Consider the following 13,895-nt stretch of genomic DNA (forward strand, 5'->3'; position numbering starts at 1 on the left):
GTGTTTTTTTGTTACGTGTCTATTAGTCCCCAGCCACATAAATCATGCCCTCTGAGCGGGCGCACTCTAAAACCTGACAGCAGCCAATTCTTCCAGTTAGCGAAATTCCCCACAATTTAGCAACTAATATCCGTATAATTGCACCGTCTTGCTGTTGGCACGTTTAAGAGCAAAAGATGATGAGTGCTGGAAGGTCATTATCGGCTATATTATCTTCATCATCATCATGTAAACGCCAACAAAGCGCCCCGGCAATGATCTCGTTGGTAACATCATATCCCCCCGCATGAATCCCACAATCCGGAACAAAAAAAAAAAAAAGTCGTCGCACAAAATCAGCGAGACAGTCACATGGCACGCTAAAGTAAGCTATTAGGTAAAGGTTTATCTTTGTGTTTTTTTTTCTTTCTGCGTTTCCCCCCGTTTTTCTTCAAACGGCATTCCCCCGCGCACCTCCAGTGCCCGACAAATCGACACCGGTGGACGGGATGTGATGCAACAGTTGGGAAACGTTAAAACCACTCGGGGACTGAAACGGGGAAGGTCAAGAAGTTCGATTTTAGTTGCCATTACGTTGGCTATTCGAGTAGCACACGTCAGGCCCCATCCACCAATCTCCACCAGAGCACACGGATATAAACACACAACAACAGGCGGTGCGGGCCAGCCAAGTATCTGCCGACATGTGCGATTGGCTTGAGTGTGGTCTGGTCGCTCCCAACGCTTCGATTAGTGATGGGAAATTTAATGCTTTTCAAGGATTTCAATCCGAGTTAAAGAGTTAGGATGAAGATTTATCTCTTAAACGCACTCTTCAAGATTTTTATAATTTCAAATAAACTTCTCTCGCTAGAGCTAACTCGTGATTTAAAACGTGAGTTAAAGGTCGCCCTGAAGAATTAATTCGCAAGTTGGCTCTCGCAACTCACGATTTAACTCGTAACTCACGCCCACTTAAAGGTAACTCACGCTTTAAATCGTGAGTTAAAGGTCGCCCTGAGAAATTAATTCGCAAGTTGAATCACGCAAGAGTTAACTCACGATTTAACTCGTAACTCACGCTTAAGCTCTCGCTCACGTAAAGGTAACTCACGCTTTAAATCGTGAGTTAAAGGTCGCCCTGAAGAATGAATTTGCAAGTTGACTCTCGCAAGACTTAACTCACGAATCAACTCGCGAGTTACAGGTTGCCCTGAAGAATTGATTCGCAAGTTGACTCTCGCAAGATTTAACTCACGATTTCGTTCGTAAAGGTCGCCATGAAGAATCAAATCTTAGTTATTTTGAATGATTTAATTCTTCGTGAATGAGTTAAATCGCAAAGAGTTATAAATATTCTTCTTGGAGATTTGAATCAACTCACTCTCTAAAAAGATTTAAATCGTTCATTCACTCTGAATCATTGTGCACAGCACTAGTTTCGATAATGCACCGATCGACGGTCATGTTGGGCAGCAAGTGCAGACATTTTCCGGTCCCTGCGTGTTTGACCTTTATGAGACTGCTGTGGACCGCAGACTGTTGGTTAGATTTTTAACGCCCCAAGTCACCCCACCGGACGGTTGGCGATATTGGAATGGAGGCGATACGTGTTACGATACGAACCGGATGTAAACATTTTTAATTAGTTCTTCGGCAGTTTTGCACCTGCACCGTCAAACAATGGTCCGAACACCTAACGAGCAGAAGCGTGGATACATGGATTTTTGCAAAAAACTTTTCCAAACCCGGGCGGGACATACGTTCTGGACTGCGAACTCTGCCCTAACTGCATCCGCGCGTTCCTTTCAGGCCACATTTAATGAGTTAATTTACATTTGCCGTACGGTGGGCGGTGTTCTTTGCCCCAGCAACTTTACAGCATCTGACGCACCCGGCGGAAGTGAGCTCATTATCGATGGACGACGGTGACGCTGTTTCATTATATTGCCGCGACACAAAACAGTGCCACTCGGTCGGTAGAGTTCTTGCCACGGTGAGCCCCGGGTCATGCACAAGACACACATGATGGACGGTGGGCCGTGTGGATGGCACCAACCGTGGCACGGGACACGGATCTCCGGCTCTTTTATGCTACAACAGGAAATAAAACTCCAATGCAACGGCTATATCCCACACCGAGAGCCCTAATTAACGATGCGAGCAAAACGGGCAAACGAAAAGGAACTTTTCAGCGCCGCGAGACGATAAACTAGTAATTGGACGGACATTTCGCTAGTTACGTTTCGCAAGAAACTTATCTGAGCAACAGCGAAAAAAAAAAGCACAGCGAAGCGTTTGAGCCCGAAGCAACTTCTCATGCCAATCAGAGCCAGCGGGTAGTGGTGCCGGTTTTATCGTTATCAGGACAGGACAATAGAATCGTCGGTGAGATGATGAATTTGCGTCACAAAACTGCATTCACTACGGAACCTGCACAGGCGGAAGAGAACATCGCCCCCAGTTGCAAAACGGTGAAGATGCACGCCAGTTGTGTTGCAGGTTATCAAGGGCACAGAGCACATTCGAAATGTCACCAGGTATGATGGATTTTCCGTGGTATAGGTTTAGATTCTTCTCTTGCACGGAATAAAATAAAAAATATATCGATTTGATTGTCTAACATCTTAACAATGGAGCACTTAGGTTAGGCAAATATTAACTCAAACTCCCAAAAGTCCTTGGAGAAATTGGGTAAATTTGTACTGAGATCTCGGACGAATTCATTGGAAATCATCAACAAAAGCTGCCGTGATTGCGAAGATTTAGAATCACCGATCTAAGGTTTTGGATGACGTCAACCTTTCAAGATCCTTTGCTACTTCTTCCACGGGTGTATGCAAGGGAGTAGTCTCTCCTGTCTCCTGTTTAACCTCACAATATAGAGAGGCATCCAAGACTCCGACGATGGGAGTTTTTGGAACTATGTTACGTAACTATATCGAACTCCAGGCACACCCTGGATGACGCAGACATCATTGGTTAACAGCACTCTTATACAACAGATGCTTACAGGTATAACAGCAGACATATTCTGGCTTTTTGTGACTTTATTTACCCGTAGCAGCATAGTCAGTCCTCAACCACCATCAACACCATCACTCCACCTCAATTTGAGCCTTTCACGCCTCCTCTGTCCATTTGGACGACCTAAAAGGACTTTACGGGCTGGGTCGTCCGGTGTCATTCTCATGAAGTGACTAGCCCACCGGAGCCAGGCGAGTCTCATCCGCCGTACGACAGTGAGTTCGCCGTATAACTCATAGAGCATATAGAGCTCGTTAATGTGGCGGCTCCTCCATTGTCCTTCCCCAAGTACGGGGCCAAAAATCCTTCTGAGCATCTTCCTCTCGAACGCGTCTAAGAGGGTTTCGTACTAATTATAACTACTCTGATCGTAAAACATTCTAGCCATTTCTTCGATCTCCAACAAAGAATTGACTGTAGTGCACAGAATCACCATCATAGTTGTTAAAATTGGGTATCAACTTCCACATTCTTCAGCAGCATCTTTACGACGTACTACATCTGGCCACAAGATTCCGCTCCACCCGGGATGCTTTTGCTCGGTTTTCCGAAAGAAAAAACTTCTCCAAAACTCCAAACCACCAAAAGCATCTCCCAGAAGCAAAACCTTCCCAATTAACTCGTCTAAAAAATCCCAAAAAAAAACATGGCGTTTGATCGAACTCCGCTGGATACGTCTTACCAGGAAAAAGAAGACAGAAAAAACCCCAACTCCCCCGTGGGCATGTTTTGTGTCGTTTTTTTGTTTTTTTTTTCAACCGAAACATAAACAATCGTAACCCAACGCGGCTTCAATTTTTGAAACTTCCCTCCCCCAGTAAAAAAGGAACCGAAATGTCCGACGCATCTGTTGCCGGTTCTGCAGTGTGCAGTGATCGGAGTTCTAGAAAACGTCTATTCCATCCAAAGCCCAAACGAACCGGGAAAAAACAACAACGCATTTATTTACATTACCCGAGCCCGTCCGAAGAAGAGCAAGGAGCGTGTGTGGGGGGAGGGGGGGGGTTGCCCTTGCCATAGTTTGTGGGTTGGAGCTTCTTCCGTTCGAGCGAAGAATAAGCGAGCGGATGCCGACTAGTCGCCGTGGTATGTATTGCATTCTTTGCTTTTTCTGTGCCGCTATCTCGAATCAATATTATAGCGCGTTTCATCAATTTCCAATGAGCTCAACTCCCACCCGTCCGAGGTCCTTTTAACAACAACAAAATGGCTACAAATAGCGGGGGGGGAAAGCACAGCTTCACGACTTACCCGTGCGAATGGGAGGCTTTCTGTGGTTTGGCCAACACTGCCGCTGCCTGCCACCGCCAGCTAGCGTCTGACAGATGCTGTTGATTGAGAGGACATCCGCCACCGAGACGACGCCTGTGACTGAATTTTGATAGACAGATCAATCTGATCAAAAACAAAAACAAAGAAGCGAGAAAGAGAGAGAGGAAAATGAATACAAACAGGAAGTAGAAAGAAAGGACAATTTCGTGATGAAAACATATCACCGTGTCGCCACGGGCTGAAGGTCGGACCCTGGCAAATGCGATTGCCCGCTACTCACCCTGGCGTGCGAGATGGCGCCCAGCTTCCGGTTTTGTGCTGGGCCGCTGCACCGCTCGTCGTCGTTTCGGCGTCTCACTTTCCTGCTGTTCCGTTTCGTTAAACTATGCGTGTGTGTGTGTTTTTTTTTTCCTCTCTTTTGTAAATTCGGGTTTTCGGTTTCGGTTGATTGAGGTTGAGGTTGAGTCGCGGCTTTACACAGTCCCGGTCATCCAGCAGACACACACACCACACTCTGTGTTTTCCCTTACCCACTCTCCTCCTCCCACCCACCTTACAAGCGGGCACCCCGCCACACGCTGGTCAGCTTACGCTCTCCCACCGTACGACACAAGCACCTGCTTCTACGCCGTGGACCCGTCCGGGACAGGATCAGGTGCAACCGTTGCACGTGCCAATGCAGTTGCCGTGATGCCGCTCAGCGGTGGATGACGACGTTCGGCCGGTGGTGGTGGTCGCACCGTTGCTCTGTTGCACATGATGGTGGCGCGGATAGGCGCAACCATCCACGGCACACACTAGCACACGCGACCCCACACATTGGGCGGAAGGGCCGCCACGGTGGACATACGACACACACACGCAACACTAGGGCACACTGGTGGAAGGGGTTTGAACTTACAGCTAAGTAGCAACCGCACAAAAAACACACGCACAACACCACGTTACACACTATCTAGTCCCCCGAGTGTCAAGTGTCACGATCGAACATGGAAACTGCAATGTTTATATGCCGCGCACTCTGTGAAGGTAAAGGTATTTGGAAGAAAATTAGTTTTCTGGTGGCTTGTGGGAGTTTCGCAGACGATAAAGTTCGTATGTAAAGTGAATTACATAATTCCTGTTTTGTGAAGATGTAACGATTCGATCGCGGATGTGTCCGTGGATGTTGAGTTCCGGCACCAGCAAATCGGAAGCTCAGCGGAGGAAAACGTAAAAAAAAAATGATTCCATTTTCCACCCACAAAAACGGCCAAATCCCAACGCGAATTCGACGCCTTGCCCACAAGGACAACAGAAGACATTGAGATTTGACGTTTCACATGTCTGCAGCACAACGCAACGCCAAAAAAAAACACAATATCCTTCCACCTACACATGAAACCCCAAACAAATAAAGCAAAAGAAGGGAGAAACCCCCAAAACAACACACACACAGAGACACGCAACAACAATGTTGACTCGCAACACACGCCAGCAGCCGGGCAGTTCCAGCAAGGACGAACAGGAAACACCTGCCAAGAAATGGCAAGGTAGCGCGCAGGAAAGAGAGCGAACGAGAGGGCAACGAATTGCGAATACGGTACCGGGCGCGCTGTTGAATTCTATCGCGGTTGGAAGGGTCAGCGAATCCTTCGTGCTGCGTGTGTAGTTGTGTGCGGATTGTTTTTTTTTCCCCCGATTGTATCGATTCTCGAGCCTTGGTTGGAGGCGTTGCGGCACTTGCAGAAAGACAACAAACTTGTTACATAGAAACACACAGCCACACGGTTGTTCTCACAGGCGGTTTCGTGGAACTCAGCCACTATCCGGTAACTCCCAAAATGGTGGAAACAGCGCCAGACAGACACCAAAACACCAATGCTCAAGGTTCTCTCCACCCGCTCGAACGATGTGAAGAATTGGGCAAGGAAAAAAAAGCGACGGTGGAGACACAATCCTTTTTTTCTAGTGCTTCCCCGACAAGAACGCGCCATTCGCACGTGTGTGGCTCCAAGAAGAATCGAAAGCAACTCCCCAAGCGCATCGTGGAATGGATAACAATAACAAGCGGACGGGATGGAGTCGCGGGTCGCGGATATTACAGGCGCCAGGATTATTTACCACGAAGGAAGCGTCTCGCTTGGGGACTTCTTGGAGCTGAAAGGCGTCACAACAAACTACCTCAGCATTTTGGTCAAGATTGGGCGAATAGTTTTGTAAAAGATAATCCTTGGTACAGAGCAGAGGTTCGAAAGACCAAAAACTATAAAGTTTTTCAGTTGGGTACGCGTGAGACGGCGAGCTAATCAAGCGACTAACGGCAGGGCTAATGAACCAACACTGCACTCCAATGAACTTGCGGCGGGGTGAAGCACAACTGTTTGTGCCAGTCCCTGTGCGTCAAACCCACCGATAGAAGATCAGATCTCTCTACGTGAATCACACGTATCAATTGCCGGGGGGTCCACCCCGAATGTCTTTGCCCAACCACGCGCGAGTGCAGCGATGTCGCGAAACCCGCGCTATCAACGACCGGACACAGCGAAGCACCACACCGTACTGATTAAATCTCAACTCCAACGCAGCTAAAAGCACAGCGCCCCATTCGGTTGCATCTCCGGCGCGCACTCACACCACGAGCGCGATGTGTCGCTTCCTACGCGGAACTGCGGGACACATTACAAGGTCTGGGTTAGAAGCGGGTCAAACAAAATCATCTTCGCAACACGCCGTAAAGCCGCAAAAAATGGCAACAAAAAACAAACGCATCGCGTCCGGCGGGTCGGAATCTTCCGGAACTGTCCGGCTACTCGCAGGATAGATCGCACGTGCTTTCGATCCTTGTTTCTGCGTTTTGGTTGCTGTTGTTTATACAACCCTCGATAATGTTCTGCTCGTAGTGAGGCGTTGCCAAGTCACTGTCTGTTGATTTTGTTTTTGTCGGACGAGATGAGGACAGTGGTGCTTTACAGAACACACTACGCAAGGTGCACAGTGGAATTGGAATGAATGCGTTCCCCATCACATCCGGTTCTGCCGGTTGACAGGCCGGAGTTGGTAAATTCGGCACACACACACACACGCGCGCGCACGCGGAGCTCCAAAGGAATACAATGGTTTCTTTATGTGTTCAAAGTGATAACGCTGCCCGTTGGCGGACGGGCCATCGAGCAAGATCGCAAGTGTTATTGAAGCACTGTGCGAATTTCCCCGTTAACCGTGCACCGAGTCGTTTGGATACGCGCCAGCAAAAGGATCCTGAGGACGCACTCGCACACAGCCACACCACTTCGAAAACGGTAAACGTGAGCCAGAAAACACAGCTAGGGCCACGGTCAAATCACATTCTAGGAGTCTTCGCCTTACTTCAGCGTCCCGAGCACGCTTTAACGACGCGGGGTGTTAACGACTCCATGTCCAGTAAAATGGCTCCAGCAGGAAACGGTCTGCATGGGTTGCCAGCAAGCGAAAGACAGCCTAGGATGCTGTCGGAGACAGTGTGGTCCACAACATTGTGTATAACCGCAAGGAATCGACCACACCTCCACCATTAGCAGCACACTTGTGTCTCTGCTGCCCACTACCCCAACCGCACCGACTCCTTCACAAAAACTCACACACAAACGACTCCACACACGGTTATAGTCCTGGCTTCTTTTTTTCTGTTGCTATAGCCTGAAGGTATCAGTCCGTCTCTAGTGGCCGACGAAACCGTTTGTACACTGCAACAACCCCGGTACGCAACTACATCTCGCCACGAAACGATGACGGGCACTTACCAGTCGAATCCGGCCGCTGCTGCTGCTGCCCTGCCTGTCTGCTTGCTGGCTGTATGGTAAGCGAACTCTATGCCGTGTATACAATTCCGGAGATGAGGAAAAAATTCTCCTGATGTGCGTGCGCATGTACACAAACTGTGGTGTTTCAACAGCAAAACAACCAACACAAAAAAAAACCGTCAGCGTTCAAACGCCAGGAGCGAACGGGACGCCGCACAACTGCCGACGCACCGTGGTTGTGGTCTCGCTTTTTCGCGTTTACTACGTGCTCTTTCGCACCTGTACAGCGGTACAGGGCGAACGCCGAACGCGAACCCGAGCGGTGCACCGTGCGTGACAAAACATCACCAGCTCGTGCGGTCTCTTTTCCGTTCGGATCGATGCGGCCTGCTCTTTCCAACTGCTTTAATGGAAGGTGCGACGCTTTGGAATGAAAGAGTAGACGCATGTTTGGATATCGCTGTCCTTTGACAAGCACGCGGATGTGTTTACGCGTGCCTGGGTTGAAGAGCTCAACTCTTGATTGAAATAAACCTCAAACAAAGCCACAAAAGCTTCAAACTTCTGATGTAGTTGACCTTCGTGCGTAATCTAAGGGTAAAATGGCTACAATAAAAAAACGCTGCCATTATCAAGGAATCAGCAGATCATTTGAGATTGATCATCTTACTTTGTACATATGCTCCACTCCTTGTAGTCATACCGGTTTCAAAGCTTCTGTTTTGAATTAAACGTCTCATTTCAAGCTTACTTCAAACGCCACAAACATGGATCGAACGATAAAATCAGCGAATTTCTTCAAGCTTTTGTACTTATCAAGATTTTTTTATAAAACAAAAAAAGAAACCGTTTTGTACGGTATATTATTCAAGTTTATATATTAGTTATTTTTTTAATTTATTTTTATCTTTAGCGCCCCTAAACAAAGACCACGAAAGCTTCCGTTGAAGCACTGTTTAAACGTAAGCTTTTAAAAAGCTCAGCTCTAAAAAGTACAAAATTTAAACGAATGTGCTATTGATGAATTACAACGTTCATTGTATTATTCAAAACAAAGAACAAACAAATCGGTGGCATTAAAATGGATATGTACAGTAAGAAAAGGTTAAAGTTATAAATAAAAACAATACAAATTTACACGTTCCAATTATAAAACGTAACGAACGTTAATAAACACATAACATTTTCGTTTTCAATCAGCATGTTTTAGATTCAAAGTGGTTCATTTCATTGCTTTAGTTCATAACAAATAGTTCAGTACGAAAGAGCAATATACACTGATAAAAATGATAAACAGTTTGTTTGGCTTTTGCCGCAACCGATAAGCTGGCCTACAATTTAATTTATCATATCGAGCACATGGGCAAAGCTTTGATAAGGAAAACAATCAAGCGATAAAGCCTCAACAGCAGCATTACAGCAAATAATATATATCAAATTAATCACTGATAAAGTACGGGTACGCGATAATAAGCTTGCCCAAACGTCGGATTTTTTGTTTGATACAGATAAAAGCTATCCATTTCATTCGTTCAAGCAACCAAGAACTATCCCTAATTGTTGCTGTAAGAGTTAACTAGCTACTTTTATCTCTGACTACTATTCCTCTTCACCTATCTAAACACACGATACCAAACGAAATTTACTTAAAACAGCCCTTTGGCACTATCCGCTTGTTTCGCTTTTCTTTGCTAACATTCTCATTCGTAACAATTTGTTTTTGCTCTCTTGTTCCGGTGGATAATCAAGTGAGAAGGGTGAGATTAGAAAAAGCGAAGAAACCGAAGAACCTCCCCCTCCCCTTTTCCCGTCTCGTGCCGGTCAAATAAGCTCAACATTTTGATGATGTAATTGTTTGCACTACGCGAAACCTCCTCCTCCGAAGCCCAAAAATGTTGCGCATGCGATTCTACAGCACGTGCCCAACACGCACGCACGCACGGCTGGAGTCAAACAGTGGTCAGCTCGCATCATTGTTGTTGTTTTTGGGGGAGCGTGAGTGTGTGTGTGTGTGTGTGTGGGAGTGTGAGTGAAGCAAAGTCAGGCAAAGTGAAACAATTCAATCGGTACGGGGGTGTTTAATGCCCGCTTTGCAACAAACGGACGGTACATTTGTTTGAAACCACTCATACCAACACAGAACGTTTCGTCTGGGTCGTTTACTGTACTCGACCCGCTTTTTTATAACGTCTGCTCCGTTTGTGTGGAGAGAGCGTGCGCGCTTCTTCCGTGGGGTGTTTATTTGCGTGTGTGCGTGTGTGTGTGTGTGTGTGTATGTGCACAGGTGCACAACGAACGATGGAGCAACGTTACCATCCGTACGCACCGCGGGAATGAGTAAATTCCGTGCCTGATCCGCGAGATGACGTGAAATTGTTTATTACCACTGCCTCGCGCGTGTGTGTGTGTATGTGTGCCACCCCCTTGTGGGTTTAGTGTTTGCCGTCCCTGCGGTGCATACAATCAACCGTCGCTACGAACAACATTCACCCAGAACAATCCCATCCCCATATACAACTAACTCCCAGCTTGCTCCCAACCGACTCGGGATACAATTGCTTAGTGCACGCATACCACCACAGTACACAGGCTTGTGCGACCGTTCTTGGCTGACAAATCGAATACCATTCGCGACACTGCTGCAGGTTCCTTGCTAGTTTTTTTTGGCAACAAACCTCAGTGCCTCAGTTTGAGACGTGAACGCGAAAGGACCTCTGCGATACGTTCATTTTGATTACTAAACCCCTGGTACTGGTACAGGGCCGAGGCACTCATGAGAGTGGCGCGAATCAATTAGTGTTTTAAATCGTAAACGAATCAAAATTCTCAAAGTAATGTTCACACTACCCCGCAACGCACACAATCGCTCGTAGTGAGACGAGCACCAGGCAGTGTGTGGTGCGCTTGTGTCCGTTCGTTCCGGAACTCGATTTCCATTTACTTCGTCAGCTTCTAATCCGTCAACCATCGGTGGAAGGCCCGGTTCCGGTTGATTGTAACACACTCTACAACAACAAAAAAAGACAGCATAGAGTTAAACTCAAACTTGCAAACTCGGGTGACCATTTGCTGGATGCTTACTGCGGCGGGAAAGCAAATCGTTCCGATCGATAGTCAGCCAGTGTGTATAGCGTCGCCAGTAACGACACTGCAATCAAACGGTCGCGGATTATTGAAGGTTTTAGCGCGTACCACCTGGTCCGGTGACATCCGGTCCCTTTTGACCAAGCAACATGACGTCGTTGGACAGTGACAGCAACGTTCCGGTGGATCCTAGAGTGCAGGTAATCCCCGATTCTTTTTCGCAGGCACACACACACACATCTATACATACACATATCCACAGTTGAATGCATTTTTGCAAGGATCGATTACGGATTAAGGGGAGGATTGCTGATGTAAGGCAATTCTGAAGGACATCAATATTATCCATTCCAACCTTTGCACTATTACAGAATACTTCTAGTGCCCTCCGATATTTACTTTAGGTGTGATTATTTGTCTTTCTTTTTCCGGCATTCGTTCTTCTCTCCTCCTAATCTCCCAAAGGATGTCCTAAAAATAAAAAAAATTAAAAAAATATATTAAAATTACAGATTGAGTTGGAAAAACTAAACGAAGCAACCGACAACATCAACAAATACGAAGTCGATCTTGACGTAAGTGAACGGATGCTGTACTAAGCAATCCTTGCCTCGGTTAACCACACGCGTGCAAATTGTATTCCTCTTATGCCCTTCCAACCGTAGGAAGCAAAAAATGAATTCCGCGAGCTGCTGAGGGAAAGTGCGGAAAAGATAAAGGCGGTCGCGAAAAAGGTTGGCAATTCGATCGATGCGGCGAAACCATACTACGAGGCACGGCTGTACGCCTCCCAGGTAAGTACCAGGATACTTTGCTTTGTACTTCAAATCCTGCAATCCGCCTGCAAGGTCTACTCGCTTATTCTCCTGTGGCTAAATGCGATCGAATGACTTCACTAATGTAGGACGGATAATTTGAAACTTACTCACACAAACTCACTCTCACATCTTGTCCATCCCCAGCTGGCGAAGGAAACGCAGCAGTGTGCGCTTAACTTCGACAAAGCGAAATCGGTACATGCCGCGGCCAAGGAGATGGTGTACCTGGCAGAACAAGGGTTGGGCGAAAAGTCCACGCTCGATACGGCTTGCCAGGAGATGCTAACGCACGCCACTACCCGTGTCAACGAGAGCCAGAACGAGTGTACCGAAATGCGGAACGTGCTAAAGATAAGCGAACTAAAGCTGGAGGTGGCCAACAACCGGGTCTGTAAGCTGCACTCCCAGCTCAAGGGTGCCATCCGGGCGTCAAGGTATAAACAGTGCAGAATCACCATCTGTACGCATTGTTTGTAGCGTGTCGATTCGGTTGCAATTATGCGTTGTTGCATTAATTACCATCTTCTTTTCTTTTTCCTTTCCCCGGGAGCGCATTTGCTTTGTGTGTTGTTTTTGTTTCCGACTTTCCTTTTTGTGTTGATTCCATTTTCTTTGGTTAGCTAGTTTCGATATCCGGCGCAATCTTTTGTTGATGAACATTATTGCCTACCAGCATGAGTTGCTTTTCCTGTAAGTATTTCAGTAGTGGTAGAGAAACAAAAGAGAGCACAAAGTAGAACGTTATTTTCTGATGCGGGATGGTAGTGATGGCATACTAACCACGTTCATCGTTTTCTCCCCTCGTACATCGCAAGACCGTACTATGAGCTGCGAGCCAACTATAACGCGCTGCTGCTGGAACAGAAGCAGAAGGTGGTGGAGCTCGAAACGAAGGTAGCCGAATCGAAGCTACGATACAACGAGGCCTTGTCGAACCTAGAACGCATCTCGGAGGAGATCCACCGGCAGCGTAAGGCACGTGCCAACAGTCTGGACGAGGATGGCGGCGGTTCCGGATCGTCCTCATCGTCGGCCGTGACCGGAAGGGGCGGTAAGATGCTTGCGACGATGCACCTCCCGTTCAGCAACTCACCGTCAGCGGCGCGCATCGACAGCAACGATGAATATCTGGAGTTCCCGGCCAAACTGTCGATCAAGGCGAGTCCGATCAAGCAAAAGTATCTGGACAAGCTGGACTGTCCCCATCTGCTGAAGGACTTTGCGCGCAAAACGAGCCCAAGCGGTGAGAGCGACTCGGACAACTATCAGTTCTCGCCGAATCCAACGATCGATGACATTACGAACATGTCGTCGGAAGACATTGAACAGTGGACGGAGATACGGTTGTCCAACTCGAACAGTAGCAGCTCGGGGTATTCGCAGCATAACTCGCTAGTGCTGGAGGATGCACCGACACCGCAGGACGAAACGACCGATTCATCGTCGGAGGATAGCCCGAAAGCGAAGACGCGCATTATCAAGATGGAAACTTATCAGCCAGAAGGAGGGACGCGACGTACGGACGGTATTGCTGGGTGGATCGCAAAAACGGGTAGCGTCGTCGGTTCGGCGGCGTCCGGTTCGAACGCGGGCAGCAACACAAGCAGTAACTCCACCACCGCCAGCACCGGGCGGCGCCAGAGCCTGGACATCATCATCGATACCGGTGACCGGGTGAAGGATGTGTTCGCGCAGGGCATCCAGCGCATCGGCAAAACACTCGAGCGGCGCAACAGCGAATCGGAGGTCGCCCGGGACGAATCCGCCGGAAGTGATTTTTTTCTCTTCCAGCGCTCGGATCCTGCAAAGGATGGTCTGTCGGATGAGCAGGTGGAGAACCTTCTTCTAGATCAAGACTGCTCCGACATCTTTCAGAACGTGGTAAACATATCAAAATGAGGCCGGCCCGCATCCGTCCACGCCGGTACGATGGTGCGGACGGACGGGCCCAGCC

The 13,895-nt window shown here is 47.8% G+C and overlaps 1 protein-coding gene across 1 annotated transcript; it reads left to right on the forward strand.

The window, feature by feature from the left end:
- The first annotated feature begins 11,272 nt into the window (after nucleotides 1-11,272).
- Nucleotides 11,273-13,895, forward strand: LOC128717962 (uncharacterized). Its single transcript, XM_053811642.1, has 6 exons — nucleotides 11,273-11,323; nucleotides 11,636-11,698; nucleotides 11,789-11,917; nucleotides 12,086-12,375; nucleotides 12,566-12,631; nucleotides 12,757-13,895. Exons 1-6 carry the CDS (start codon nucleotides 11,273-11,275, stop codon nucleotides 13,838-13,840), a joined length of 1,683 nt encoding a protein of 560 aa, XP_053667617.1. The 3' UTR covers nucleotides 13,841-13,895.

The sequence above is a fragment of the Anopheles marshallii genome, chromosome X (genome assembly GCF_943734725.1).
Source record: "Anopheles marshallii chromosome X, idAnoMarsDA_429_01, whole genome shotgun sequence".
Lineage (NCBI taxonomy): Eukaryota > Metazoa > Arthropoda > Insecta > Diptera > Culicidae > Anopheles > Anopheles marshallii.

What these genes read in the sequence shown, in the direction of transcription:
- LOC128717962 (XM_053811642.1), top strand. Translation starts at nt 11,273, where the DNA reads ATGACGTCGTTGGACAGTGACAGCAACGTTCCGGTGGATCCTAGAGTG. An exon ending in CGGTGGATCCTAGAGTGCAG is followed by an intron (nt 11,324 to 11,635) that starts GTAATCCCCGAT and finishes TTAAAATTACAG; the next exon opens with ATTGAGTTGGAAAAACTAAA. An exon ending in GGTGCCATCCGGGCGTCAAG is followed by an intron (nt 12,376 to 12,565) that starts GTATAAACAGTG and finishes TTGGTTAGCTAG; the next exon opens with TTTCGATATCCGGCGCAATC.